General features: G+C 30.9%; 9 protein-coding genes across 13 annotated transcripts in view; 5 read left to right on the top strand and 4 right to left on the bottom strand.

The window, feature by feature from the left end:
* Nucleotides 1-19: 19 nt before the first annotated feature.
* On the top strand, nt 20-1255 carry CRIF (growth arrest and DNA damage-inducible proteins-interacting protein CRIF). The gene is made up of 2 exons (XM_069130206.1): nt 20-712; nt 824-1255. The coding sequence occupies exons 1-2, from the start codon at nt 267-269 to the stop codon at nt 1164-1166; spliced, it is 789 nt and encodes a 262-aa protein (XP_068986307.1). The 5' UTR covers nt 20-266; the 3' UTR covers nt 1167-1255.
* Nucleotides 1256-1341: 86 nt separating this feature from the next.
* LOC138188438 (uncharacterized) lies at nt 1342-7338 on the bottom strand. Its single transcript, XM_069130205.1, has 6 exons — nt 6718-7338; nt 4893-5548; nt 4425-4674; nt 2355-2603; nt 2036-2283; nt 1342-1946 (listed from the first exon to the last, which is right to left on the bottom strand). Exons 2-6 carry the CDS (start codon nt 5545-5547, stop codon nt 1741-1743), a joined length of 1608 nt encoding a protein of 535 aa, XP_068986306.1. The 5' UTR covers nt 5548; nt 6718-7338; the 3' UTR covers nt 1342-1740.
* A 1144-nt stretch (nt 7339-8482) lies between these two features.
* LOC138188301 (protein ILRUN) lies at nt 8483-11091 on the top strand. Of its 2 annotated transcripts, XM_069129940.1 has the most exons (4): nt 8483-8681; nt 8971-9221; nt 9577-9935; nt 10012-11091. In XM_069129940.1, the coding sequence occupies exons 2-4, from the start codon at nt 9067-9069 to the stop codon at nt 10116-10118; spliced, it is 621 nt and encodes a 206-aa protein (XP_068986041.1). In that variant the 5' UTR covers nt 8483-8681; nt 8971-9066; the 3' UTR covers nt 10119-11091. The 2 variants fall into 2 exon arrangements, with proteins under 2 accessions (XP_068986041.1, XP_068986042.1); XM_069129941.1 differs by lacking the exon at nt 8483-8681 and having other exon boundaries at nt 8857-9221.
* On the bottom strand, nt 10147-12084 carry Ts (Thymidylate synthase). 3 transcript variants are annotated; one of them, XR_011175456.1, is made up of 5 exons: nt 11806-12084; nt 11468-11731; nt 11123-11385; nt 10738-11052; nt 10147-10497 (listed from the first exon to the last, which is right to left on the bottom strand). XR_011175456.1 is itself a non-coding variant. In XM_069129935.1 (4 exons), exons 1-4 carry the CDS (start codon nt 11996-11998, stop codon nt 10843-10845), a joined length of 930 nt encoding a protein of 309 aa, XP_068986036.1. In that variant the 5' UTR covers nt 11999-12084; the 3' UTR covers nt 10723-10842. The 3 variants fall into 3 exon arrangements, 1 of the variants encoding a protein (XP_068986036.1); XR_011175457.1 differs by having other exon boundaries at nt 10786-11052; XM_069129935.1 differs by lacking the exon at nt 10147-10497 and having other exon boundaries at nt 10723-11052.
* Nucleotides 12085-12709: 625 nt separating this feature from the next.
* Nucleotides 12710-14847, top strand: Pex16 (peroxisomal biogenesis factor 16). The gene is made up of 5 exons (XM_069129933.1): nt 12710-12990; nt 13071-13317; nt 13396-13669; nt 13750-13853; nt 13947-14847. The coding sequence occupies exons 1-5, from the start codon at nt 12861-12863 to the stop codon at nt 14200-14202; spliced, it is 1011 nt and encodes a 336-aa protein (XP_068986034.1). The 5' UTR covers nt 12710-12860; the 3' UTR covers nt 14203-14847.
* Nucleotides 14848-14863: 16 nt separating this feature from the next.
* Nucleotides 14864-16869, bottom strand: LOC138188298 (toll-interacting protein). The gene is made up of 6 exons (XM_069129936.1): nt 16661-16869; nt 16030-16203; nt 15785-15918; nt 15484-15688; nt 15223-15393; nt 14864-15149 (listed from the first exon to the last, which is right to left on the bottom strand). Exons 1-6 carry the CDS (start codon nt 16736-16738, stop codon nt 15039-15041), a joined length of 873 nt encoding a protein of 290 aa, XP_068986037.1. The 5' UTR covers nt 16739-16869; the 3' UTR covers nt 14864-15038.
* Nucleotides 16870-17396: 527 nt separating this feature from the next.
* Nucleotides 17397-23469, top strand: twf (twinfilin actin binding protein). 2 transcript variants are annotated; one of them, XM_069129932.1, is made up of 5 exons: nt 17397-17867; nt 17994-18071; nt 18149-18808; nt 18872-18990; nt 19375-21999. In XM_069129932.1, exons 1-5 carry the CDS (start codon nt 17843-17845, stop codon nt 19537-19539), a joined length of 1047 nt encoding a protein of 348 aa, XP_068986033.1. In that variant the 5' UTR covers nt 17397-17842; the 3' UTR covers nt 19540-21999. The 2 variants fall into 2 exon arrangements, with proteins under 2 accessions (XP_068986033.1, XP_068986032.1); XM_069129931.1 differs by lacking the exon at nt 19375-21999 and adding an exon at nt 22296-23469 and having other exon boundaries at nt 17415-17867.
* 140up (RPII140-upstream gene protein) lies at nt 22868-24503 on the bottom strand. The gene is made up of 4 exons (XM_069129939.1): nt 23849-24503; nt 23527-23778; nt 23207-23458; nt 22868-23128 (listed from the first exon to the last, which is right to left on the bottom strand). The coding sequence occupies exons 1-4, from the start codon at nt 23995-23997 to the stop codon at nt 23014-23016; spliced, it is 768 nt and encodes a 255-aa protein (XP_068986040.1). The 5' UTR covers nt 23998-24503; the 3' UTR covers nt 22868-23013.
* A 358-nt stretch (nt 24504-24861) lies between these two features.
* Nucleotides 24862-26524, top strand: part of LOC138188293 (solute carrier family 7 member 14) — a 66523-nt gene continuing 64860 nt past the window's right edge. The window contains exon 1 of the mRNA XM_069129929.1: nt 24862-25074. The gene's annotated coding sequence lies outside the window, so the exon portion shown is untranslated. The remainder of the gene's footprint in view (nt 25075-26524) is intronic.

The following is a 26524-nucleotide window of genomic DNA, read 5'->3' as shown; positions in this document are numbered from 1 at the left end:
GTTAGACATATATATATAGTTAGATATATAACTTGACATAACCTATTTACTTTATGTTCATATTCACTTAGTGTATTGCAAGATAGATTTAATGATCTTAATAAGAAATATTAATTATAACTTTCATTAATTGCAAAGAACAATATAGTTCGATGATTTAGTTAAATAAGGGAAACATTTTTCATTACTTAATTCCAAAGTTGTTAATAATTCTGCATTATTAATATAATAAACAACGCGAAAATAAACAAAAGGAGGGCAAAAAAATGTCTATAAAACAGCTAATTTTCAATGTACCATTGAAGTTAAAATTTCAAAACATTGGTCCAAGATATTACTTTTCAAAGGGAAGTACAATTATTGAATCCGCTGAGGAGAAACCTGTCCTTATAGAAGAGAAAGATTATGCTGAGTTAGAAAGAAAGAGAAATAAATCAAGACTTACAGAAGCACATAGGAATATATTGTTAGGGAAAAAGCCTTACAATGAACCACAAGATCGGTTTCATGAGACAGTCAAATACAAGAAACGAATATTAGGAAGGTATGGAATGGAAGCTTTAGGAGAACCTGCAGGATTGGCTTGGCCTACTCCTGAAGAAGTAGAAGACATGAAAGAATATGAAAGTCTTGCACATCCATTAAATATTCAAGAAAGATTACAACAGATTAAAGAAAAAAAGAAAATGGAAGAAGAAGCATTGTTAACTAGGTATGTAAAAATAGTAACATATATATATATACTAGTATATATAATATATAATAGTATATATATATATACTATAATGTAACAATAAATGTCTAAATATATATCTTTCTATAGGCAAGCAGAAATAGAAAAGAAAATGGCCACTATGAAGCAATTAATAGCTCAGGTACAAGAAAAAATAGCTCAAAAGCAGAAGGCAGAATTGGAAGCTAAAGAGCTAAGGGAACGTAAGATTGAAAAGATTAGACATCAACTGATAGCTCAAGGATCTATGTCCCAAACAAAACTAACAGAGGCAGTGAAAATGGCAGAAAAAGATGAGAAGAAGTTAAAGAAGGAACTGAAGAAAGCAAAGGCATTGGAGAGAGAAAAGAAAATAGCAGAACGATTGCTTAGAGAATCTGAAAGTAATAAGGCAGAGGAAGATGAAGATGAAACAGATTCTCAACAAAAATAATTAAATACCTACGGAATAGACAGTTTGATGAAAACGTGTTGTATTGTAAAATAATTTCTACATAGTAAAATGAACACTTTACAAACATTCACTGTTAGTTGAATTCCTACTTCTTCGTATATAAAATTTTCAAAGTAATCAGAGTTTAAAAGAATAATAATATTTACAGCTTGTAGTAAATATTGTATTTTCTTTTACTAATACAAAAAACGGTACATATTATTCTGTAAGGGCTAAAAGAAAACTATACTAATATGTAGTATTAAATGACTCGATAAGACACATATCCAGGCACAATTGGAGCAATAATATGCTGCATTTCATTCAACTTTGCTCACTCATAGGTTTCGAGAATCTTCAAAGGAATGTAATAACCATTTTTGCTCTGATTATCATATGAGACTTGCTGTAGTACTGTCAAAAAAAATCAGCTTTCAACCATTGATTCTTGAAATTCCTTTTCATCGATACCACCATGAATATCTTCTCTGTTTTCCACTTGATCGCAGCCCTGATTGTTTTGTACGTGCAGCTCGTCAATTACAATTAATCGCAACTTGTTTTTCCCCATATGTCAGGCAGATTGAATTTGCGATGGAGACGACAATTCATAGAACTGGAAACTTAACTCCTCTCCAAAAAGATTTTCAGGTGTAATGATTTCTGGTTCAACCATGTTCAGGCCCAAAGTAGTAGGATTTAGGTCTGTGACTAGATAACCTTCACTGATAAGTCCACATTCTTCTGCAACCACTTCCTTTGATACTGGGTTAAGGAAATCTACAAAGATATATTTGCCAACTTAATCAATAACATTCAAAGTTGAACTCTTATTCATAAAAGCTTCACTGTTTAATTAATTCGATTACCACTCTCTTTCACAGGATAATGAAGCTCCTGTGTTTGTTGATTGGATTGGGTTGATTCATGTTCATTGTTGGAGACTATCATAGGTACAAGATATTGTACCTCTACTTCCTTCTTAATACCACTAAGGATTTCTTCAGCACAGTGTTCTAGCGTCACAGAATTCACTACATTATCAGCCTCTTCTTCTGAAGACTGTTGTGTAATGCTGGCAGTTGCCGCTTCTACTTCATCTATTGGATTCATTTCACTGAAAATGTCAGTGGTTAAAGTAAATAAACATTCCATCATGAATTTTTTATCTAAACAGTGATTAATTACCTGATGTTCTTTCTCAGATTTTCAACTTCAAGAGTATTCTTGCTCATTTGCTTTATGGAAGGATTAGTGTTAAAATTGTTAATGGATTGTCTAGGTCTAGGATCTCCTGAGCGATTCGCAATGGCCCATAAGTGACCAGCTCCATGTGGTGCCTTTGATCCCTTCCTGAAGTGGGGATTTATGGAGAGATTGTGCCGCACAGAATTTTTCCAACGGTCATCGTTGCTTTTGTAATAGGGAAAGTGTTCTCTAGATATAATAAGAAAGATAATTTATTAATTTTCCAAATATAGTAAACAAAAATAAGTAAGTTAGGCGGGAGTTGACAAATTTTATAAAAATTGTTTTACAATATAGAATTTACTATATAGAAAAATTCTAATTTTGTCACTTATTCAATGAGCAGTAAATAATCATGTGAATGTCTACATTTGCATAATGACAGACGTTTAAATAGTTCCTGTCACTTGTCGGTTCAACGTCGACAAGCGTGCTCACCCCACGAGAACAATTTTCTTCACCTGCTTGCGGCGACGTCACGGAGTGTTACACACTCCCCTAATTAATTCTCTGTCTTTAGGAAAAGACGAAAGACCCGCTGGAACGCTCCAAGCACAAGGCTTTAAATAGTAACTTTATCTGATCCAATAACTACATACATGTATCTAATGATTATGCAAACAAAAAAAGAACAATGCACCTTTACATTATAGATTTTTATTGATTTTCATTATGGTTGGTTTCAAATAATATGAAATATCATTTAATTTGAAAATTTGTTTGGTATATGTGACCTAATTACCAAAAATAAGTTAAAAATATCAAAAACTATCCAATATACTAAAAGTATGAGTGCAAAATACCCAGTGTAACAACTGATTTCTTTCAGAAAGAATAAATTTGTTAATTGTTCTATACAGTAAAGAGAATTTTGTATATCAGTTATATTATTAAACCACTTTGATCCTCTTCATTAAATAACCAATACCATTAATACATACATTAAATACATAAAAAAGAAGAAATCAAAAGGGAGAAAATAAAATAAAAGATCAAATGTATCTATAAAAATGTCATTTTGTAGATTTGTAAGTATCGAATTCATCTCCCTGGAAGTGATTCATCCTAAGTGTACTATGTAATACATTCGGTATATATGGTTCTCCTTCGAACCGTAGGAAATGTAGGAAACGAGTTTCTACGAATTTACGAGAACGTGGTCCGCGTCGATGCGGGGTAGCTGGTCGGGGAGGGTCGCGTTCTTAGATGGTACCCCTTGGCACCGCTGCCCTCGCTACGCAGTGGTACCAGCTGGTACCGGCTCTTTTGCTCGTTTCAACCCTCCCTCTACTTTCCACCAACACGAATGTGCACAATTTACTGGTTCTGTGCTTTCACCTGTTCGATCGAAGGTTTGTCAAATATAGATAATATAGATAATCGAGCCCCTGAACTCATTTTCAATCCTCCTCTTACAATATTTATCTAGTACATAATTGTATTTCATTCTTATAGTTCTAATATCTGTGAATTTAGTTAAAATTTTATGTATTCTTTTCCGTATCCTCTATTCTCGTATTTTAACTTAATTTCGATAGAACATTGTGGATTTTGTGTTCATGGAGAATTTGGGTCAAGGCTTACCACAGATAATTTTCAACAAATAATTTTGATAATAAAGATTAGTGTCTTGACTATGAATGTTTCTAGGAAATTTAAATATAGAAAGATTTATGAAATGTACTTGATATGGGAAAAGATGCAAGATATCCAAAGAAAATATTCATTAAGAAAATTCTACTTATGTTCTATTCATTCTTTCAAAAATATGAATTTGTATAAATACCTAAATTATTAATTACGATATTATTACTAATTATTATTTTATAAATTCAGTACTTATACAAAGTTCTAGTGGTTTACATACAAAGTCTATTGAAAATTGTTCTATTAAAATAAATATATATATTCTAAAATGAATATATAATAATTCCTTTTTTCTACTTTCTTTTTCATTGAATTGACGAGTGTGGCTTCCGAGGGGTTCAAATACTCTTGGAAAGTACTCACGAGATCCACTGATAAATAGCTGACACCGTGAGCTCTCCCCTTTCCCGAAGAGCGTGTTCGATAAGCTCTGTGTACGTGAAAGGCGGCTTCTTTGGGCCGTTACATCGAGAAGACGCAAAATTTCTATTATCCAGGCTAGAGTAACTATGATTCGACTCCTGATGTGACGATCCGTTTTCGTTGTAACTCCTTTTCACGTCGTTCACGTAAGTAGATCCATAAGAACGTCCATTTACCCTTGTCTTATTCCCTGCGTAAAAAATATGAAACATATGATTTCTTCGAACTATATTGGTGAATAATTTTCTAAATACATAGCATGATGCGATTTCCTATGTAAAAGTAAGAAGTATAGAATAAAAGTTTCTCATTTTTTAGCTTAGTTTTGAAGGTAATAGACTTTGAGAACTTATCAAGTAATTAAATATTAAACATAAAGGTTTGACAATATCTTGAATAGCTGCACACCACTGTGAACATCTTTGGGCGAAGGTACAGTGGACTTTTCGTCAGCAGCCTCGATAAACGGATCCAACTTGAAATCCAGCAACCAGGAAAGGTTTCCAGTCTCCTGATCATCAAATTGTTGCTGATGATGACTACTAGAACACGCATCGGTCTTGCCCTGTTGCATATTAGGCGATGGAACGGTAACAACTGGCTCCCAATAGTCAGAGCCAATAGGATAGCTCGTTTCCTCGATTTGGATCTCTTGGATCACTTGTTCTTGCCTGTGTTCGGACGACGAGGAGGATGTGGTAGGTGAAGCCGCGATATCGACAATGTTTTGTTGGGATTCTAGCTCCGAGACGGTTGTCCAGGTGCAATTAGTGCCGTCCACGAGAAGTACTTCCAATCGAGCGACTGGGCATTCGTCGACGGCTTCCTGGGCCGATAACGGAGAGAATAGAGCCGCGGTGTCTCCTATTACTTGGTTGGAGGCGACTACTTCCATTGGAGCTTCGATTTCTTGATACTGATACCGTTTGTGACCGTTCTGGACCTCCTCGCAGAAGCTCTCGATATCCAGATCCTCGAAGATGCGTTTCTTCCCGACACGGGACTGGTTGTCCGATAACTCGTGCTCCGGGACACCGCCCGTGCCAGAGGACGGCCCAATCATGCTGTCGAAGGCAAGTTTCAGTTCATTTCTTATACTAATGCTTATATGTACATGGTGTGCCAGGAAAGTAAATTGCGGATTTTTATGAACATTAACACTAAAGTATTAACACTAAAGAAGCGAAATCTGAATAGAAATTTGTTTCATGTATTAAATATTATAATAAATACTCTTCTTTGAATATTTTACATATCTTTGCATTATACATTATACGCATTTTTGCACCTCCAAATTTTTCACAAATGTATAAAAATCCGCAGTCTAGTAATAGGACTGATAGTGTTTCTCGGCAAATGGCAACATTATCAAAACCCAATTTCCATACTTTCCCATACTCCAGCTTTTGTATCAGTTACAGCTCAGTCATTTTGCCTAGTACGTGTGATTTTATTTATAACGATTTATCAAAATACGTGTATTAGATACGCATCACGAAAATGGAAGAACCGCGTATTAAGCAACGTCCCTACAATTCTGTGTCAAACATGAAGAAAACGTTATGGAAACATGCGATAAAGTGATAATTTGATAAATTTCATTCGTTCTTCTCTTTTTACAAATTCATTCAATGTATTCGCTGTATACGATATTGAATTGAATGAATTTGTTTCTTAAGGACGACTGAATTAAAAGATCAAGTTTAGGCACAAACCATGAATTGGAGCTGGCTCGTGAAAACTCTATAGAATTCACGAAAATATAAAAGTAGCGTAGATAACCCATTGAGAATCAAAGTTGCGCTAATACATTTCGTTTGTAATTTTGTTTCAATTGATTTGCATTAGCAGATTTTATCGAATGTACATTGTATACTTTTGTAATATGGAATATTTTAATTTTGTTATTATTTCTTCTTTTATCTAAATTTTATACTTTCATAAAATTAAAAAAAAAAAAAATTAAAGTATTTTATAACACTATGATGTATCATTTTTTTCATGTGAAATTCTTATTGTACCTTCGATTTGTGTAATGAACTTCTGTAATGTATCTACTATTTTAATATACTTCTTGTAACCTGATAAAACAATAACCTGCTTTGTTTACGTTTTTCTAATAGCATTTACGCAACTTTTACATATTACATGCATGTATTTTACTGCTTGGTCTTTAATGGGTTAAATAATGATACTCCAAATTGGCCACAATATCAAATCCACCTATACTTACCTTAATTCTCCCAGTATCTCGATTTCGACGAGATTATTATCACCAATTATTCCGCGATCGTCGAAACGGAGCTATTAATCGTAAAATAACTTCCAACTTTCATCACGATGTCCTAACGTCAATATGAAAGTAATTTTCCAAGGATTTTGAACGTTTCATCGATGCACGAGCTCGCGTTTCTCTCTAAAAAAAAAAAAAAGAAAAAAGGAAAAGCTTGGGATTATCGGTGATGAAGAACTCGCGACTAATTAACGATAGCCACTGGTTCACACGGTTCAAATATGTCTCATTGCGAACTGCACTCCCGTTTTCAATCGACACTCATTCCTTTTTGTCCACTTTGTACGCGAAATCACCTTGCGATCGGACGTTTTTGGAATATCTACATGATCAACTTCGGATCGCGACTGTCTTCTCTTTCGTATTTCAATTGTTACGCGGCGTGATGCGCACGCATCCTCGAGACCAGATGCAGGAGGGGTCGTAGGCGCATGCGCAGTGCGGCAACAGAGATTTGGCGCTTAAGTGCGTTCACGTAACAAAAACAAGAAATGTTATTACACATACTGTAATAAATAAAAGATGAGAATAGTTTATATTTTAATACTTACAAACTTATAAAATAAACTTATAAAATAAAGGTATATACGACTTTTATTTTGAATAATCGTTATTTAAGGAATTGAAACTTTTCTTCTCATTATAATTCTTATATCGGTTACTATATCACTACTAGCTTATTGCTTTGCTTGTTAAAATAAAATTAAAATAGTTCATTGTGTATTTAATGATAAATTATGATTAGACTGCGGATATCTATTCATTTATGGGAAACTTCAGAAATGCACGTAATATGCAAAAATATATGAAATATTCAAAATGTAACATCTGTTATGATATTTAATAGATGCAAAAAATTTCTGTTTAGGTCCCATTTTTCAAATTTTATTCTTAAAGATATTAGTTTGCATAAATATCTCTCCAACTCTATTTATGATATACATAAGCTTTAGACTTAGAAGTCTTAAAAAGATCTTGCTAAAGGATAGTATCTTTTGCAGATTTACACTTTTATTCATCACTATATGTAAATTCATCTGTATGTTTATTCATCACTATATGTATTCCGTATCGATATACCGAACAGTTTACATCGGTTAGGATTATTTACATTCATTTTTGTTTCTACATTCTCTCTTATTGTAAATTTCAAGAAATTGAAGTATTTATAACAATATGATTTGTAATTTCATATCTTTAATAATATAACTAAGAAAGTGGAACTTATACATAAAAATTTATTTTGTTCACTAAATATTATAACAAGTGCTTCATTTTAAATGTTTTATAATTTATATTTTTGTATGTTATGTTTTTGTACTATGTTCTCTTAGATTGTGAAAATATAAGTGATATAGTAGTTAAAGATATAAACAGTATAGATAGGATAGAAAAGGATAGGAAAGAATAGGTTTAAAGAACAGATTTAAAAAATAGATTCAAGAAATGAAGAAATGCAAACCGGAAATCATTCTAAATTGAAAGGTAAAGAATAAGAATAATAAATAAAAAAATAAATATTATGTCCTTTACATATATTTGCATTCTGTGCATTCTTGCATTTGTAGATTTTTGATAAACGCATAAGAATCTACAATCTACGATAAATTATATTTTACTTGATCATAATACGCTAATAATTAAAATTCATTTGACCCCTGCATATATGCAACCCAAGTTGCGTGTATGTAGGACCGCGTTGACGCTGCGGACGAGTTGATTTCAAGAAGAGATCGACGTCCGTTTTGCGTATTTATTTATTCGCTGTAGAAACACGGAGACTAGCAGCGTTCAAGGTCAAGGTGACATCACGCAAATAAAGGGATAGAAGGCGACAGAGTCGGATTTTTACCATCCACGGGGCTGTACTCATAATCGGTACATTTTTGGGTAGAGTGTGAAGTGTATGTATCCACTGCGCACAGATCATAGACATCAGAAGTATAGACCGCGGATGCCGTGTTGAGAAAATGGGCTTCGTTAAAAAAGAGATAGAGAAATAAATAACGCGTCTCTCTTTCCTTTTCTATGGGCGGAGCATGGTATCTGTTAAAAAGAGATAGTGATACCACGTTAGATATGTCTATCTCTTTTTTAACGAGGACCATGCTCTTCATTTGACACCCGCGGTCTATATTTTTCATGTCTATGGCAGGGATGAACGTCATGAAGAATGACATTTAAAATTTGCAGTTAAAGATCAAACGATAACAGAACAGAGAAGTCTCACGGACTCGCGGTGTGACAGTTCCCATTACATGGAGTATTGAACGAGGGACGAAATACATTATGAACATGGACAACGTGGACCAGCATTTGCTTCACCAGTTTAGTTGTCTAGGCACCACCGACAGAGATGATCTGGTGAAGCAGCTGCAGAAGCTGCTGGCTGGCAGCCAGCTCAACGAAACTACTGCTGAGTTCTTTTTGGATATGAATAATTGGTGAGATACTCTCCCACTTGTAATCGTTCTACGTTGGTCAAGTTTAGTCCACCGACCTAACCCTACCGTCGCCATGTTTACTTGTTGTATTGTCTTATCCATCCTTGCTTATTTATGTATTTATATCACTGACAACTCACACTCGCATAACATTTGCAATTTCTTCAGTTATTGTTCATGTATTACATAAATTGTTGTTCAATGGAGTAACTGCTACATTAGAATATCAACTTATTCTTTAAAACTGTAATTATGAAAGACAAATATGGTAACTATTGTATAGACATTTGTTGATGAAACATAAATAAATACGTAAATGTATATGTACGTGCAAATGATCTACATAAAATTTTAGGAATCTCCAAGCGGCAATTTGTAGCTACTTTGACTTTGAGTCTCCAGTTCAACATAAATTTCCTTGTATGATGCTGATAAGCGATAGCACCATTGGCGAAGGAGAATCAATACCACCACTTACTAATTTTCGAAAATCATGGCATATACAAAACAGTGGTAGAGAAGCATGGCCTGATGGAGTTTGCTTACAATATATAGGAGGAGTGCAAATGGGTGAATGTACAAAAATACCAGTCCCATCTCTAGGCCCAGGAGAAATAACAGAGGTGAGCGTGGATCTTCAAAGTCCTCCACATTGTGGTACATTTCAAAGTAAATGGAGGATGATGGTAAAATCTACAGAAATCTTGTTTGGAGGTAAAATCATTTACCTTCTTGTTGTTACTCATCTGTGATATTATCTTTTAGTAATAATCCCTTTTTTAAAATTTAGATGTTATTTGGATAACTATTACAGTAAGTGAAAGTGGCACTCTGGCCATTACTCAACAACTGCATCAATTAAGTACTTCATCGTCTAATGATACAAAGATGTGCTAGCCCCTAATATCCAGAGAATTTTCTTAACTTTCTTCTCACATTTTTTAAACGCTTTCGATTATTTTTTAAATCAACCAAATTAAATATGACATGTTCGTTTAAAATATCACTTTAAAGATACTAGAAACGTTTTTATTTCCTTCTACAATCACGCGAGAAAATAATATTTTCAATAGATAATTATATATATGATTTAAGATAGTACTGGACCTAGACACTGTATAAAAGTAAAATAATTTGTTAAATTCTGAAAGTTGCTTACATAAGGCCTTTTACCGTCCATGCTTGTCAGTTACATCCTTTTGAAAAATCTTCTTTTACTTGATTGTTTCTGTGATGCAAAATGTGGCGAAATGATTATGGTTTATACTTGTTAGAGCTGTAACAGACATGTATGGACCACTTTTGAAAATAATACTGAAAGAAATTGATATAAATATAAATAACTAGAAAAAATATATATATACAAAAAATATATATATATTTTTTTGTGTGTATATGTATGTATAATTATTAAGATACGAGTTTATTAAAGTTATGAACGAAAACTTTTTATTAGAAAATAAAGTATAGATATGGTTGAAATATAATAATGCTATATGAATATATATTCATTTACCAATTTAATATCAATCGAACATGTATTTTCTTAATGACCGAATCTTACTTCTAGATAAAAACGTGTACATAAGCTTGTGTCAGTACTCTGTGTTCAATTTTGTTTTTAAACGGCCATTGGCATAGATAACTTTGTGTGTGGGTTGTATCCGATAAGTTCGATATCATCCGCTGTAAAATCTTCTATGTTTTCAACGTTCCTAACGATTTTTAAATATGGGAATGGTTTTGGCACACGTTTTGTTTGTTCCTCGAGTGCGGATATGTGATTGAGGTATACGTGACAGTCACCCATTGTATGTACAAATTCACCTGGCTAAAAATAAACAAAAAGATACAAGTTTCTGTTAAAAAATTTTGCCAATTTTCCTTTCTTGTAAATTTACCTTTAAATTTGAAATGTGTGCCAGCATGTAAGTTAACAAAGAATAAGATGCGATATTAAATGGTACGCCAAGACCCATGTCAGCGCTTCTTTGATAAAGTTGACATGATAACTCTCCATTGTTCACATAAAATTGTACAAGACAGTGACAGGGAGGTAGAGCCATTTTTGAAATGTCGCTTGGGTTCCATGCTGACATTACAATTCGCCTATCATTGGGAGAATGTTGTATCTTATCTATGACCTGTTTTAACTGATCTATCCCTGTATAAACAAACCTTTCAGTGTACTTGTAGATAATTAAATTTGTACGATTAAACATAGGAATATTCGATTATTGTCTTACCTTGTCCACTATAATCTGTATCCATATTTTGGTACTTTGCACCATAGTGTCTCCATTGAAATCCATAAACAGGTCCTAAATCTCCTTCTTTCCTATTTGTAAAGCCACAAGAGTCTAGAAACTCACGTGAACTGTTTGCATCCCATATGTGAACATCTTTTTGACTTAATTCTTTGGCATTTGTCGATCCTCTAATAAACCATAACAACTCCTCCACTACGCCCCGCCAAAATACTCGCTTTGTAGTTAGCAATGGGAATACATCTATGGTAATATCTTGTTATTGTAATTAAATATATAAGATATTAAACTTCTATTAAAATATGAAAAATACTTACTGTCTCGTAAATTAAATCGCATCTGTGTCCCGAAAATGGACAATGTGCCTACACCTGTACGATCATCTTTCCTCGTCCCTTCTTTTATAATTTTTTTTATTAAATTTAAATACTGATATTCTTCGTGTTCTTCACCGTTCTGAGTACATTTTTGGATTTCATTCGTTTCATTCGTTATTTTACATTTATTCATAATTCCAGAAAATAAAAGATTTATAATACTTTAATAGCTAATGTTAATGATTTCGCCGTATAACATGGAGTAAATTTTGGCGGTATTTGGCTATAGTAACAAAAGCTTTAATTTAAAAGCTTTTTAAATACGTTAAAATTTGTCAAGAACGAATTTTATTAAAAGCACAAAATTATTAATATTAATTAAAATTATAATATATTTCTTATTTCCATCAATAATTTATGAGAACTTTATATACACCTGATAGGCGGGAAAATTAATTATTTACTTGTACGATTGTTACATCGATGACTGAATATAATTTGTAAATTTGTACATTTAACATAAGTTTAGAATGATAATAAAATGTATTATGCTAGGATGTTTTAATTTTTCATTGTTACTAAATACTATTACGATATTAATATTTATTATAAAAACTAATTCTAATTACATGTGAAATTATTATATCGATAAATATAAACGAACTTAATATAAATTTAGAATAATTATAAAATATTGTATATCATATTAAGATGTTTTAACTTCTCGTTATTATTAGATATTATTATGTCATTAATATTCATTACAAAATATTTATACTTTTAATACATCTTACGCAATTTCTCATACTACATTGTATATATATAGAGAACATGTTTATTCTGACAAGAGTTCTATTATATGATAAATCGTTATCACAACTGATAGAAAACAAAATTAAAAACAAATGTTCTTTGTTTGCCCGATCTATCGGAAGAGACCAATGATTTTTGTCCTGTACTATATATACTGCATAAAATATAGTATATTAATATTGGAAGGTTAATTATTATTGATCACACAGATCATATTTTATTAGATTGTTTAACAGATCAAAATGGTGTTGGGCAATGTAAATTCTTCCGTGTTGAAAATCATCGAACCATATAGAAAATGGGTTATAGAAAATCCACAATTGTTATCTGAGATTGAAAATACGGTCCATTGCTTACCTTACTTCACGGCTGGTTAGAAAAATTCGTTACTTTTATTCTTCAAATACGATGACTTTTCTCCTCGATTTTTATTCAATAAACATTTTTTTTAGGTCATTTTAATAATTCCGCCTTCTGGTCGGAGTTATTATACTCAGCTTCGAATTTGATAGTATTTTTCAATGATTTGTTAATGTGTAGCGGAAAATGCGTTCATTTACAGTTTCCTCAGTTCGAATCAAAAATTAAAATTTGGTTGACTGTGGTAGAATACACGGAGGCTCTTTTTGAGATCACTGCAAAAAAATTATGTGGCCAAACTGGAAGATGGTTCATGATCACTATGGTCCAAATATTTAAGTAAGTAGCATAATATTTCTGAAGTTCAGATTACACGTTCCTCTCAATTATTAATATTTGTAAATGAATCCTTCATAGGACTGTGTTAAGACTTCTACTGATTCATCTGTATAAGGAACGTATAATAAAAAGCCCTCCAATACAGCCACTAAACAGAGAAAAGCTAAGCAACTCACATGATGAAAAATTACACGAAGGATTCAGATTGAAACGGTCTGGCACTATTGTTAGGAGTATAAGAAATATCAGGCATTCACACATGCGTACTTGGGAACCATTGTCTTCTAATGTTGACAATAATCATAACTTAAATAGATCTTCAGTATCAGAAAAAGATTTAATATTAGCTGAGGTAGAAATGTATTCAAATCCAACTAAGTATAATAGCTCCAGAAAATATTTATTCATTAATATCTCTTATTTCATTTTTAGACTCTTTATATTTTGAAACCACTTTTTCATTTGGCATGTATATCTTTTACTGGAGAAAAACGTTGGCCACCATGGTTGTTATCATTTGCTATTGATTTACTCAGGTAAAAGATAAAATTTAGTACCAAACTTATCAAATAACTACATAAAAAGGGTTGAATTATATAATGATATAAAAACTCAATGTTATTTTACAGTTTAAATATAGCTAGTAAAAGGACAAAAAATATATCATTTAGCAAAGAAGAAGAGAAAGAATTCTTCAGGCGAAGACTTGCTCTGCTCCTTTACATGTTAAAGTCTCCATTTTATGATAAGTATAGCTGCATTAGAATATATACGATTCTAACTGCACTTTCCAATAGAGTACCTTTAGCAAAATTTTTAACAGAGCCAATAAAAAAGTACTTGCCACATTGGCAAAATACATATTTTTACATGTGGTCAAGTTAGTTTATGGAGTTATTAAATGTTTAAGAGAGTTATTGATACACCTTATTTTTGGGGGAATAGGGATTATAAAAGGAATAAGGATAATTTCAAATTTAAAAAAAGAATATTTTTAGGATAAATTTGAAATTACTGATTTTTGTCATAAATTATATAAGTGTTGACAAATTTTTATTTATTATAGGTAAGGATAAATTAGCTCTACAATTTACTGAAGCACTTAACAATTCATAGATATATTATTAATATATTTTACATTTAATAGAAAAATTAGAAATATTGTTTTAACTTTATAGCAAAATTGAAAGCCACCATTCCATTTTTGCAAATGCTGTGTTTTAATCAAAATTAGATTGAATACTTTTATAGTACTTGTAGATATATTCTGCTTAAATATGCGTGAGTACAATATTTTTGTAATTCGTTTCCAAATACACAAATAAAAATATGTAAATGTACACGTTTATTATTTTTTATGAATAGTAAGATCTAAATACAGATTTCTTAACGAATACGGGATCTCCTATGTGTAAATATAGAAAATTGAAATTTTTTATGTTACATATGTAGAACGAAACATATAGCTGTATATATAAGAAGAAAACAAATGTAAACAGGATGAATGAATATATAAACGATTAAAAGAGATATTTCTTTAAAAAATATATTTCCCTGCCCAATATATTTTATGGATCCCCTTATATTAAAATCACTAAATGTTGATATACCATAAAATGCATGGTAGTAATTTGCAAATATATTACACATTCAAATACAATATAGCAAGAAAATACAAATATGGCCTTTGGAGTTAAATGACGAGTTGCATAAAAAGTTACTTATTCACACATTTGGAGTAATGAATTTATAGTTACATCTTTCTTTCCATTATTTGCATCATAAACTGATTTAATTACCTCTTTATCCACATTCGGGAACATCTCTGAAATCTATAAGTTATTACATTATTACAAAAGTTGTTTTATTGCGGAAAAGAGTGAAGCTATTATCTTCTTACATTACCTGTTTTAATATAACTTCAGCATCTGGCATAGAACTGGGAATAATAGGCGGTACTGCAGCTGTAGGAGGTGCTGTGTAAACATTTACTGGTGCATACTGTGTCATGCCAAGCATTGTTGAAGAAGGAACCATCATAATTGGAGGTGCACTCACGTACGGATGACACTTAGTCTATCAAAATGGATAAATTATTAACTACAGGTATTAACTTATTGGTAGTAGATTAAATATATTTTCTGTTATATTACTAATAACTTTTACCGTATAACTAAAAACTAAATTTATCATTCCTTCTTGATTGTCTCCTTGCTTTCCACTAAGCATGTACCAATCTTCGTGCATCTCCCCTTTCTGGAGGACCTTTGATGGAATATCTATGTGACCCCATGCAATTAATTCATCCATTACAAACGAACATTCATCATAAACTTCTACATATATTTGTGAGACTCCTGGTGGCAAGTAACTGAATAATAAAAATAATAAAAAGATAAAAGAAAGTGATGGATGGAATAAGTACATAAATTTGATTTATAATAAATTTATTATACAAATTACATACCATTGAATAACTTTGTTCCAGTGTGGATTTTTTGCTCCGTTTGAACATGTGTGTGTTTCATATACAGCATGGCCTACTCTTAATCTCACATAAGGATCCATTCTTGTCATCCCATAGTTTTTTACAAGCTTAGCCTATAGGAAGTATCTTTTTGAAATTACGATTAAAATATTATTACAAAACATACACTACTACTTTTTAAAACTGAATTAACTCCTACATGTCTACTAAAATCATAGAATTACCTGAACAATTGTAATACTAAGTCTACCAACATGAGGTTCATGCATTGTTGGCATGTTCTGCATTTGCAGCTGGTGAAGAGCAAGTGCAGCCTGCTGATCTGCAGCTTCTTGCTGTTGTTGAGCATTGCGCTCTTCCAATCTAAGAAATCCTTGTGGGAGTGGGCCTAGAAAAGCCTGGAACATTATTATTATTATTATTTCAAATCAATATTTATTTATTCATATATATTGTAAATTTTGCTGGAGGTGTGACAAATTCCACTGAATAATTACATCTCATTAATTGGCAACGTTATGTTAATGCAACATTTTATTTGCAGTTTCTTTTCAATCAATTTGCATTACTAATTCTATTATTTAATATAGAATTCCAAGAATTTTTTTAATGTATAATAGTATAATAAACTAATATTGTTTAACAAATCGGCGAATGAGTCATCAAAAAATTAATATTTATGAATTTAACTGTTAATTGATAATAATTAACGAAATGAATCTTTAATTTTAAAATACTATACGATTTTCATTTTAATTTAATTGAATATTAAAAATGGATTGAATTAACGTGATGGTATCAGTACTTGATTTCAAAAAGAATTGCAACGTTTGTTGTAAAAGTTACATTATTTACCCGTCTTTTCCACTCTTCGTACAAATCTGATCGCCTTTCGGTTTCCCTAACAGTTATCCGAAGGTTTACTGAATTCATAACTTTTCCTTAATATTCTTAATATAATAGTATAATCGACTTCGATATAAGTGAAACCTGTCAAACTACACGTATTTTTTTTTGCATCAGAATAATCATAACACACATCTGTCACGCTGATGTCACGACATCTTAAGAGAATCTTTCAAACACTCGAATTACGTGTACATTTCAAACGCGAATGATATTACAGAAATTCCAATTCCAAACGAGAATCTAGATGCGTGAATTAATAATACAAATGATTCTTATAAAAATATATTTTCCAGCACTAATTAAAAATCTTGAAATAAAATTAAAATATTGTTGTAAGATATAAATCAATTATAAGTAAATATGTATATGTAATGCAATTAATATTAGATTACAATATATAGTAAAATAATAGACTGCATATTTTTATGTACTTATAGGAAATTGCACAGAATGTAAATAATATGAGAAAAAATATAAAATATCCAAAGTGTAGTGCTTCCTATAATACTTTGTAAGTAAAATAATCTTCTACTGAGATTTTATTATTTTAATTATCGTTTTAAATATGTATATGAATTTGCATAAAAATCCGTAATTTAATAATGTGATTAAGTTTGTAAATGGAACTGAAGGTTGGTTAAAACAGATACACGCAAATAAAGGGCAAAAGTCATGTTGCAAAATTTCAAAAACTTTTATTCGTCTTAATAATAATATTTGAATAAGTTGCATTTTTCGCGTTTGAAATAATTTTCTGTGGGTTTTTACGTCGCTTCTTTTTTCAGTTAAGATTTTTTTGTTCAAGATAATAAATTATAATCGCTTGGTTTGGAGCACGGTCGTACGGCCGTGATTTGGAGCATTCTTGACAGGTTCACTGGCGTGACGTACGTTTCTCTGTTGCTAGGATCCTCCCGAAAAGTTCTCCTCTAAATAGGTTGTGTATCGGTGGTTTCCCCTAATTTCGGATTCCGTTGCGATTTTTTTCATCGTGTTCTAGTCATTTGAACGGTCCGTTTGTGGTGGTGGTGGTGGATCGTTCGTTCACGATTAATCTGAAGAGGTCGGGGAGGAAGCGCGACCAATTTCCTACCATATTTTCAACAGAGCTCGAATTCTTTACGAACCATGTCACATCAGACAGGGATCAAAGGTACGCATTATTACATTGTAATATTGATTCCACATAACAATCTCGTAGAAAGTTCTACAATGTAGGCCATTAACCTCAAAACATCTTTACAACAATAATGACAAATTAATGGTTTGGTTATTTCAGCGAACGATGCCCTTAAGAAATTGTTTGCTAAATGTCGAGATGGAAAAATACGAGTCTTGAAAGTTTCCATTGAGAATGGTAAGTTTGCCTCTTGCCCTCAGTGAGTGTGAATTTAATACAAGTTTCATGAATAAAAGTGTATCTTTGTTTCATAGAGGAACTAACACCTGCTGCTTCTTCAAAACCAGTGAACAAGTGGCAAGATGATTATGATAAGATGATCAAACCGTTGATCATTGAGAATCAACCTGCATATATTCTTTATCGATTAGATACTAAGTCTTCTGACTCTGGTTATGACTGGTTATTTATCTCTTGGTCACCCGATACTGCACCAGTTAGGCAAAAGATGTTATATGCGTCGACAAAAGCAACTTTGAAACAAGAATTTGGAACTGCGTCTATAAAGGAAGAATTGCATGGTACGGTGCCAGAGGATATAACATTAGAAGGTTATCACAAATACAAAAGGAATAATGCTGCACCGGCACCATTAACCACTGCAGAAGAAGAGTTAGCAGAACTTAAAAAAAACACAGTTACTACGGATTATAGCGTAGAAACAAGGCATCAAACATTGAGTGGTGTTGCCTTCCCTGTTACGGATGAGGCAAAACAAGCAATCATGGAGCTTGGTAAAGGTATACATGAATATGTTCAATTAAAAATCGACTTAGAAGAGGAGAAGATACATTTAGTTATGGCTTGTGAAGTTTCACTGGATAAACTACCAACAAAAGTCCCATCTGATTCTGCTAGATATCATCTTTATAATTTTAAGCACACGCATGAAGGAGATTACATGGAATGTATAGGTATGTTCTAAAAATAAAAATGTTAGTCTTTCAATCAATAATGTACCTCTATTTATGTTGCAGTTTTTATATATAGCATGCCAGGATACAGTTGCAGTATTAAGGAAAGGATGTTATATTCATCGTGTAAAGCTCCGCTATTAGAACTTATTCAATCACTTGGAGTGACTATAACGAAAAAAGTAAGTAAATAAATAAGAGTTCTTGATGTAAACCATATCTTCTAATTTATTTTGTTTCTATTGGTTTGTTTTTGCATGAATGTCTTAACAGGATCATTTAAAACTGGTAAATCATATTAGAATCTATACGCTTTTTGAAAGATAAAAATACTCAATTGTATGTTATGCATTTTTTATACCAGTGAGAAATGTATTTCATATTTAATTAAAAAAAGATAGTTCTTATAGCGTGCATCGATATTAACGAATATTTTACCCTTTTAGTCGCATTGTGTAGTATTTCTTGCTTTCAAATTTCATTTCTTTTCATGTGAATCTTAATGTTGAAATTAAATTATTTCTTTTTTTCTTTTTTTATTTTCGTAAAAATTTGATAAATCCTAGTTGGAAGTAAATAGTGGTGAGGAATTGGCAGACATGTTGGAAGATCCTCCAACTATAAAAGAAACAGCTGCAATAACTCCTGCAACTCCATCAACGCCCTATGCTCCTCCTCAATCTATATCCGAGAAAAAGTCAAAACAGAAGAGATCTTGTATCTTGAGTTAACCGAATCTACGTTCTTTGTCTGTCATTTTTAAATGTTTCTTAAATGTTATAAAATATTTCAGATGTTTTACACATTTAATATCTTCCTTCGTAAATTCTGAATTTGTGATAATACGATATTAATTGATCGAATATGTTATGTAGTGTAAGATGGTGTAATCGGTTTTGAATAACTTCGACATTAGCACAGTATAGTTATGCAGTTATTATGGAGTGATTTAAATGAGAAAATGTTTAATGCGCATCTTTACAGAGATAAATCTTTTATTAATTAGCAATATATTTATTGATATTTAGTAATAATTGGTCAAAGTGATATGTATATCTATGTAGCAATTCAGAGTAGACCAAACAATGTATTTTTCTAAATTTTAAAGAGCAAAATTGTCATGTTAAGATCTTTACAAAATATCTTTTTGATAACTATGAGAAACTCGCAATGCATAGAATTTCCATGAGATGTAGTTCTTGTTGATCCAGTACCATAACGTAATGGATAATTGTTTATTTGTACAGAAAATACTGTACGAAAAAGAACAAGAAAAGCAGAAAGATCATGAAGTGAGAATTAGTTGCTTGACATTGAAAGTGAAGCCTTCTATTGGATTTTGCATTTTTTTAATTGCGTTCCAATGTTTAATAAAAAATCTTATGAAGATATTTTTTTCTCTATATAGTTCCTTTAATTTACATCTTTTATAGTTTATATAATTCTTATGCTACTTTTAATGTTTATTGTGTCAGATGTGAAAAATAAACCCAGTGAGTTAACTGTGTGAATTAGTTCCTAGTCCAATGAAAAGTGATATATTGTATTTTTAAGTACTCATTTTTCATATATTAGTAATTTTATTAAGTAAAACTCGAAGGCTTGACTTTCAAATTCATTCGAACACTCATGTAGGAATTAGTGATAAATAGAGGTAGAGTGTTTCAAACAAATATCTGTGGTAAAACCTGCATACCTTATGTGATTATTAGAGAGTTAGGGAAAATTCCATGTGCTCCAGTTAGCTAATGCCACTCACCTAACTTCTCTGTGAAATATAAATAAGAAGATAAATGGATAAGTGATAAACGTGCAAATTACCACATTAACTTGTGGATATATTTTCTTTGCACATGATTATCATTTTTGAACACAAGCTAGTGATAATACTATTTACTTTATATACATATTAAATTATATATGTATATATATATATTTATATACATTATATTATATATGTATGTATATATGTATGTATATATATATATATATATATATATATTATCATGTTCTATACTATTGTAAATTATACAAAACATTAGATTCCACAAATATATATATAAAGACTGAACTTGGTATGTCCCATTAGTTGTACAATCGGAAAAATTGTGCAGTGTTTGAATTTATATAGATAAAAATATTTGAACATTCATATACACGTATGTACGCACTTACCCATACACCCACACCCACACACATTCTATACACCTTACGGTTATTTTTTAACTTTTTATTACTTTTATTTTTAATAAAAGATGTAAGGTATAATAAGATATGTTTTAAACAAGGAAACTTGTTTTAAACATATATCATATTCTTATAAGCTTCAATTTAATAATTTAAACTAATTAGAGAACAGCGCATAATGAATTGTGATAAGTTACTGTTATCTCTTCTAAAGTATTTTTAGATTTCTTCTAAAACATTCCTAATACGAAATGTATAGCAAATGGGACTATAATCTAGTAGCCAGCAAACAAGATATTCGAGAGGCATTCTATTTTTTGTGATCTGTATTTTTTTAACTCTCGTAGCTTTTTATAAACTTTTTAAAAATTTTCGTCCAAGAAATAAATAAAAAACTTATTGAAAGGGTTTGGCCTAATTTAACAAGGATAATAATAAAAAAGTGTGTCAGATTCTTGGCATTTATTCAAATCCATCGAAAAAATTTTGTTACTTTTCATTTGCTACCAAGTATATATTATTATACATACATTTACATTGATATGAAAGTTAAGCTCAAAGCATGAGATTTTTTACAAGAATTGGAAGTTCTTGAATATAATATACTCATAATTTATTAGTATTTCATTCCTTTATAGTTGTGTAAAAGCTTTTTCAGCTTAAATTCCTTATTGATGTTTTCCTATTTTTACATGTTGACGAACAAATAGAATTTGGCACACATTTCTATGTCTAGTTGCAAAAAAAAGGAAAGTTTTTCGCGAAATGCTCAAAAACTTGTTAATGAATAATGTGTTCTATATTTAAACATAACGCACACTGTAGCCTGGGAATATTTCAATTTATAATATATTGTACCAGGCCTATTCTGTAAGTTTTTAGTATAATTCCGTTTCCAACCTGTTAGTACATAATTGTAGGTTCATTATGATCAAACAAATTGTGTATCTTGCCAATACTAAACACGCTAGAAATAATAAAGCATTATGCAATTTAATCTTACACTTTGTTGTGTTTTAATTTGCCAATAAGGTAACGTGTAACACTTCTTTATTTATCATGATTTATCTGCACAGAATTTAATAGGTTTCTAAGGAGCGCACGTGAATCAGTCGTTGGATGGGTATGTAATTATGATTAAGATTTTAAGATATGTTTAAGACATTCAGCTTACAGAATAGGCCTATCAAGTTAGAGTTTTATTTTTCATTTTTCCTGTATTTTTTTCTCACAAAGTAAATGATGTTTCTGGTTTGTAATGCAATGTAATAATTCCCTTTAAAATATGTTGATTATATAGCTTGAAATAGATGATGGAAGAGAACTAACTGAAGAATTTTTACAAGAGGAATTACATCCAAAAATCAGTTTACATCAGCCAAAATTTGCGAAACCTAAGGGTCCACCAGGCAGAGGGGCAAAACGTTTAACCAAGGTTCAAGATTTAGGAACTTCGGAACAAGAGATTTAAAAAAATGTTTTTCAAATTTGTTGAGTTGAACCAAGAAGATATATAATATGCTCATCACATATACAGATAAATATATATTGTGTTCTCTTGTGTTAAAAGATGAAAGTTTTTTGTTTTATCTAGCTTGTTTCCTTATTAAGGAGGATTATTTGTTTTATAATTTAAGAACTATTTATATGCAGATACTTCAAATCTTAAAAAGAAGTTCCAACTATTAGGCCTATTCTGTAATTACGATTTCAAACTTGTATTTATACTACATTCATTTATAATTTAATGCACAGAGTATTATTAGGATGTAAAGAAGGATTGTTTTTTAATGACAATTGATTATATTACAGAATGATGTTTTTATTCATCATTCATCTTAAATATTATGGATAAGACCAAAATGATTTGAATATGTTCTATACATGTTTTGTATTTATTAAATATAAATATTATTACATAATATTTTATGTAATAATTACACAATAATTACATAAATTAATAGATATATGTTAATAAGATATATACATTCGTTATTAAATGTTTATCCTTCAAATTCTTACTCTTTCTCCTTCTTATTAAGTGCTTCATTCGCTTCTTGATTCTTAATATACATCATTTGCAGTTCTGATAATTCGTCTGCTCTCGCAGCCTTTGCATGTTCTTTTATTTTACTAAAAAATGAAAATTTATCTTTGGTATTCAAATTTAGAATGGAAAACTTTTAAGTTCAATTAATATAGCAAACATACTCTCGTCTTGTGTTCATTAATTTGCTTCCAGCTTCATAAGCGTTCTCCATTTCAGTTCCAGTTATCCATAAAAGGAATTGTGTGACAGAGCCATAAAAGGTACCCAATGTTGTACCTACTATGGTTCCTGCAATTAATCCCTTTATACCCATATTCATTTTGAATATGAAACCAGTTATAGCACCACTAAACGTGGAATTTAGTATATCAAATTTGTATCCTCTATATACATAGAAGAATGAAGACATGCTCCTGATAAAGAATATTAGATTAATTTATATTTGTACAATATTATAATAGAAATTAGTTGCAAGACTTACGAGAATAAGAAACAAAACAGTCCCATTTTCATGGCAACTGGAAAACCTGCTTTAAACGTAACAATTTCAACTCTTCTTTGCAGCTTTTGTCGATATTCAAACTTGTGTTGATATAATGCAGCTTGATTCTCATGTTTGAATGTTTGTGGCACATTTTTTAATTTATATAATGCACCCAAGACAAATCCTGTTGCACTCCCTGCACATGTTGCATTCAAGACTGATTGTACCTCTTTGGTTGGATACCCTTTTCTGTGTAAAGTAAATATTGTAATAATGTGTTAAATAAATGGATGAATATAAATTAAATGATTACTCTTACTCGTCATAAAAGTAACATCTGTATTTGCCTAAAAATCCTTTTACTTTGGATGTATCTATCCACTTATCATTGGAAGTGTTATCGGACGAAGAAGTAAATGGGAAAAACACAGTGCAGATCAATCTTCTATCTATTACTGTACGTAACATGTTTCTTCTATATTTATCGCTTTCAGGTCATGTATTATTTAACATACATTCAATAAGCACTGATAACATGAAGTACTATAAAATTATATATTCATAGTGTATTGGCATCAAAATTAATATTATTACAAACTACATTCCAAATTCAATTATTTTATTATACAATAATTACTTCATAACGAAAGTGAGGTTAAGGATTCAATTTGTTAACACTTAGCCAACCTCGCGCGCCAGAGCGAGCTATACGCTTCCCACTGCACTAGACAACCCAACCTAAAAGCTGTGCACCGTACATTTTTTCCAGTAACGAGGACTAATATTCACTACTTGAAAAACAAAGAACTCTAAAAATTATTTAAGTGGTCAATTATATTTTGAAATAATGATTTTGTTTAACATATCGTTTATACAAAACATCAAATTAAAAGTATATATTAAAAGTATAAAAAAATATAGGTAAAATTAAAAACATTAAAGATGACTAAAAATAAATAACACGACTTGAACGTGAAATTAAAAATTCGCAATGCATTTTAATATTTCTTTACAGTGTGGTATTGTTCGATTATAACTTTATTTAGTCATAACTGATAGTATAACTTTTTAATTAATTTTAACACCATCAAATTGGTGTATTTTATTATATACTGTACTTTATAAAAGCAGAAAAAGTATCGCAATTAATTGGGAACAATTCCAGGTAAACAATAACTGATAATAACAACAAAAAAAGAAGAAAACGCCTTGCTAAAGTCAAAAAGGGGGATTTTCCCGTTCGGTTGACTAAGATCGATTATATAAATATCGAGAATTGTACGAATATAAAAATGGCAATATATGTATGATTCGAGAATCGAAATTATAAGAATCGATATATTAGTATTGCGTTTGAATTTCTTAATGTGAATTACGTGTACTTCGTTAACGTAATGTTTCCGTGTTTTATTCAGATTTATCCCGTGTTTATTCGTTTTCGTTACTTTCTACGTATCCTGAAAGCCATTAGGCATCAAAGTTATATATTTTCAACCGCCATATTCACAAATTATGTCGATCTTTAACAGACTTCGCTCCTCTTCCGTAAGTACTACATGAGAAACAAAAAATCGCAATTTCTATCGTATTTCTAAAAAAATAATTAAAAAAATTTAGTTAAATTTCCTTGTGAACAAATACAATGAATGGTTTATTTAAAAAAATGAAGGTTTATGTTTATTAACTTAACCTTGAAATGATACTTTGGGGTCTTTTATGATCTCAACAGGATACTGGTTTTGATTACCGTATTACAAAATAATTGCAAAAGAAGGGTTCTTTAACTTTTTTGAATATTTGAATATTCGAATTTTATAGTTTGCATTTTAGGTATGTAAAGTATATTTAATGAATTGGAGTCCTATCTAAGAAAAGACACTATTCCTTTTAATGATCTTCTTAGATTGAAATTAATGATAAAAGCCCCATTAAGGAGAAAACATTATAGTAGAAGAAACAAATTTTAAATATGTATTATGTATTGATATTAATCAACATGTTTCACGCATAATTCATCACTATAATTATATCTAATTAGAAATAGTTATAGTTATTTTATATAGTTACAAAAAATAGCTTAAATATTATTATAAATTAATGGTTTAAATATTCTAAATTAATGTCACTATATAATTCCAGACTAATGCTATGCACAAAATAGGTAGAATTATAAATGCATAAATCGTATTTAAAATTATAAATATGCAATTGTCAATTCTTTAACCTATATCGGGTAAACTTAAAATGGATATGGGGATTTCATTTTATGAACCTCATTTTAGATCATACTGAACTTATGACTTCATTTTATAACATTTAATAGTTTTTGACGAAAAGAATATAAAAATATATTAATTCTAAGACGTCCTGTAAAAGAGATTGGTATCATGACGATGACTTTGTCTACTAAGTCAATATGGCGTCCAACCGTGCAATATGATTTTTATATGCGTGTAACTTTGAAAGTCATTATTTTCACGCTTTAGTACCAATATTTTTGGATTTTACTTTTTAGAACTATCATATGTTATAATAAAAATTTTGTATATACCAAGAAAAAGTTCGACCAAAATTTACTTCCAACCTATTCGAATTAATCTCGTGAACGACATCTAAACCTAAAAGAAACGAACAGGTGCATCGTATATGCGCCGGCGTACGATGCTGTTCTGACGTAACAATATTACGTCAGAGCATGGCCTGTGATACGCAAGAGGGATAGTACGCGTGGGTGTGCTGGAAAAGATGAAGGAGGCGTGGAGGGAGAGCTGTGGAGGGGGTAGAACGTCAATAGGAGAATCCTTCATGCGCGTGGTGGGGGAACCAGAAGAAGGTGAGGGTGAACGTAGGGATGGGCGCTAGGGGTGGAACCAGGGCCGTACATTGGAGTAATATTGTAATTGTATTGTAAATATAATATGCATAATGTACATAATTTTTGTACAAAAATATAATATATAGATGAATAATTCAAATCTTTTTGTTTTATAAATAT

Source organism: Bombus flavifrons, chromosome 16 (genome assembly GCF_040668555.2).
Source record: "Bombus flavifrons isolate JBK064 chromosome 16, iyBomFlav1_principal, whole genome shotgun sequence".
Lineage (NCBI taxonomy): Eukaryota > Metazoa > Arthropoda > Insecta > Hymenoptera > Apidae > Bombus > Bombus flavifrons.
This window is presented reverse-complemented; position numbering and strand designations above follow the sequence as displayed.

Bases quoted from the DNA above. Each gene is read 5' to 3' on its own strand.
- twf (XM_069129931.1), top strand. From the start codon at position 17,843: ATGTCACATCAGACAGGGATCAAAG. The intron at 17,868-17,993 runs GTACGCATTATT...TGGTTATTTCAG, and splicing joins ACATCAGACAGGGATCAAAG to CGAACGATGCCCTTAAGAAA. The intron at 18,809-18,871 runs GTATGTTCTAAA...TTTATGTTGCAG, and splicing joins AGATTACATGGAATGTATAG to TTTTTATATATAGCATGCCA.
- Pex16 (XM_069129933.1), top strand. From the start codon at position 12,861: ATGGTGTTGGGCAATGTAAATTCTTCCGTGTTGAAAATCATCGAACCA. The intron at 13,318-13,395 runs GTAAGTAGCATA...AATCCTTCATAG, and splicing joins ACTATGGTCCAAATATTTAA to GACTGTGTTAAGACTTCTAC. The intron at 13,670-13,749 runs GTAGAAATGTAT...TTTCATTTTTAG, and splicing joins AAGATTTAATATTAGCTGAG to ACTCTTTATATTTTGAAACC.
- LOC138188438 (XM_069130205.1), bottom strand. From the start codon at position 5,547: ATGATTGGGCCGTCCTCTGGCACGGGCGGTGTCCCGGAGCACGAGTTA. The intron at 4,675-4,892 runs GTGTGCAGCTAT...TTTTTTACGCAG, and splicing joins GCCCAAAGATGTTCACAGTG to GGAATAAGACAAGGGTAAAT. The intron at 2,284-2,354 runs GTAATTAATCAC...TGACATTTTCAG, and splicing joins AATCTGAGAAAGAACATCAG to TGAAATGAATCCAATAGATG.
- Ts (XM_069129935.1), bottom strand. From the start codon at position 11,998: ATGAATAAATGTAAAATAACGAATGAAACGAATGAAATCCAAAAATGT. The intron at 11,732-11,805 runs GTAAGTATTTTT...ATATTACCATAG, and splicing joins GCGATTTAATTTACGAGACA to ATGTATTCCCATTGCTAACT. The intron at 11,053-11,122 runs GTAAATTTACAA...GTTTATTTTTAG, and splicing joins CACACATTTCAAATTTAAAG to CCAGGTGAATTTGTACATAC.
- LOC138188301 (XM_069129940.1), top strand. From the start codon at position 9,067: ATGAACATGGACAACGTGGACCAGCATTTGCTTCACCAGTTTAGTTGT. The intron at 9,222-9,576 runs GTGAGATACTCT...ATAAAATTTTAG, and splicing joins TTTTTGGATATGAATAATTG to GAATCTCCAAGCGGCAATTT. The intron at 9,936-10,011 runs GTAAAATCATTT...TTTAAAATTTAG, and splicing joins TACAGAAATCTTGTTTGGAG to ATGTTATTTGGATAACTATT.
- LOC138188298 (XM_069129936.1), bottom strand. From the start codon at position 16,738: ATGAATTCAGTAAACCTTCGGATAACTGTTAGGGAAACCGAAAGGCGA. The intron at 15,919-16,029 runs GTAATTCTATGA...TACTTCCTATAG, and splicing joins TTAGTATTACAATTGTTCAG to GCTAAGCTTGTAAAAAACTA. The intron at 15,150-15,222 runs GTAATGTAAGAA...AATAACTTATAG, and splicing joins CTGAAGTTATATTAAAACAG to ATTTCAGAGATGTTCCCGAA.
- 140up (XM_069129939.1), bottom strand. From the start codon at position 23,997: ATGTTACGTACAGTAATAGATAGAAGATTGATCTGCACTGTGTTTTTC. The intron at 23,779-23,848 runs GTAAGAGTAATC...TACTTTACACAG, and splicing joins AGATGTTACTTTTATGACGA to AAAAGGGTATCCAACCAAAG. The intron at 23,459-23,526 runs GTAAGTCTTGCA...ATTCTTTATCAG, and splicing joins CTGTTTTGTTTCTTATTCTC to GAGCATGTCTTCATTCTTCT.
- CRIF (XM_069130206.1), top strand. From the start codon at position 267: ATGTCTATAAAACAGCTAATTTTCAATGTACCATTGAAGTTAAAATTT. The intron at 713-823 runs GTATGTAAAAAT...ATCTTTCTATAG, and splicing joins GAAGAAGCATTGTTAACTAG to GCAAGCAGAAATAGAAAAGA.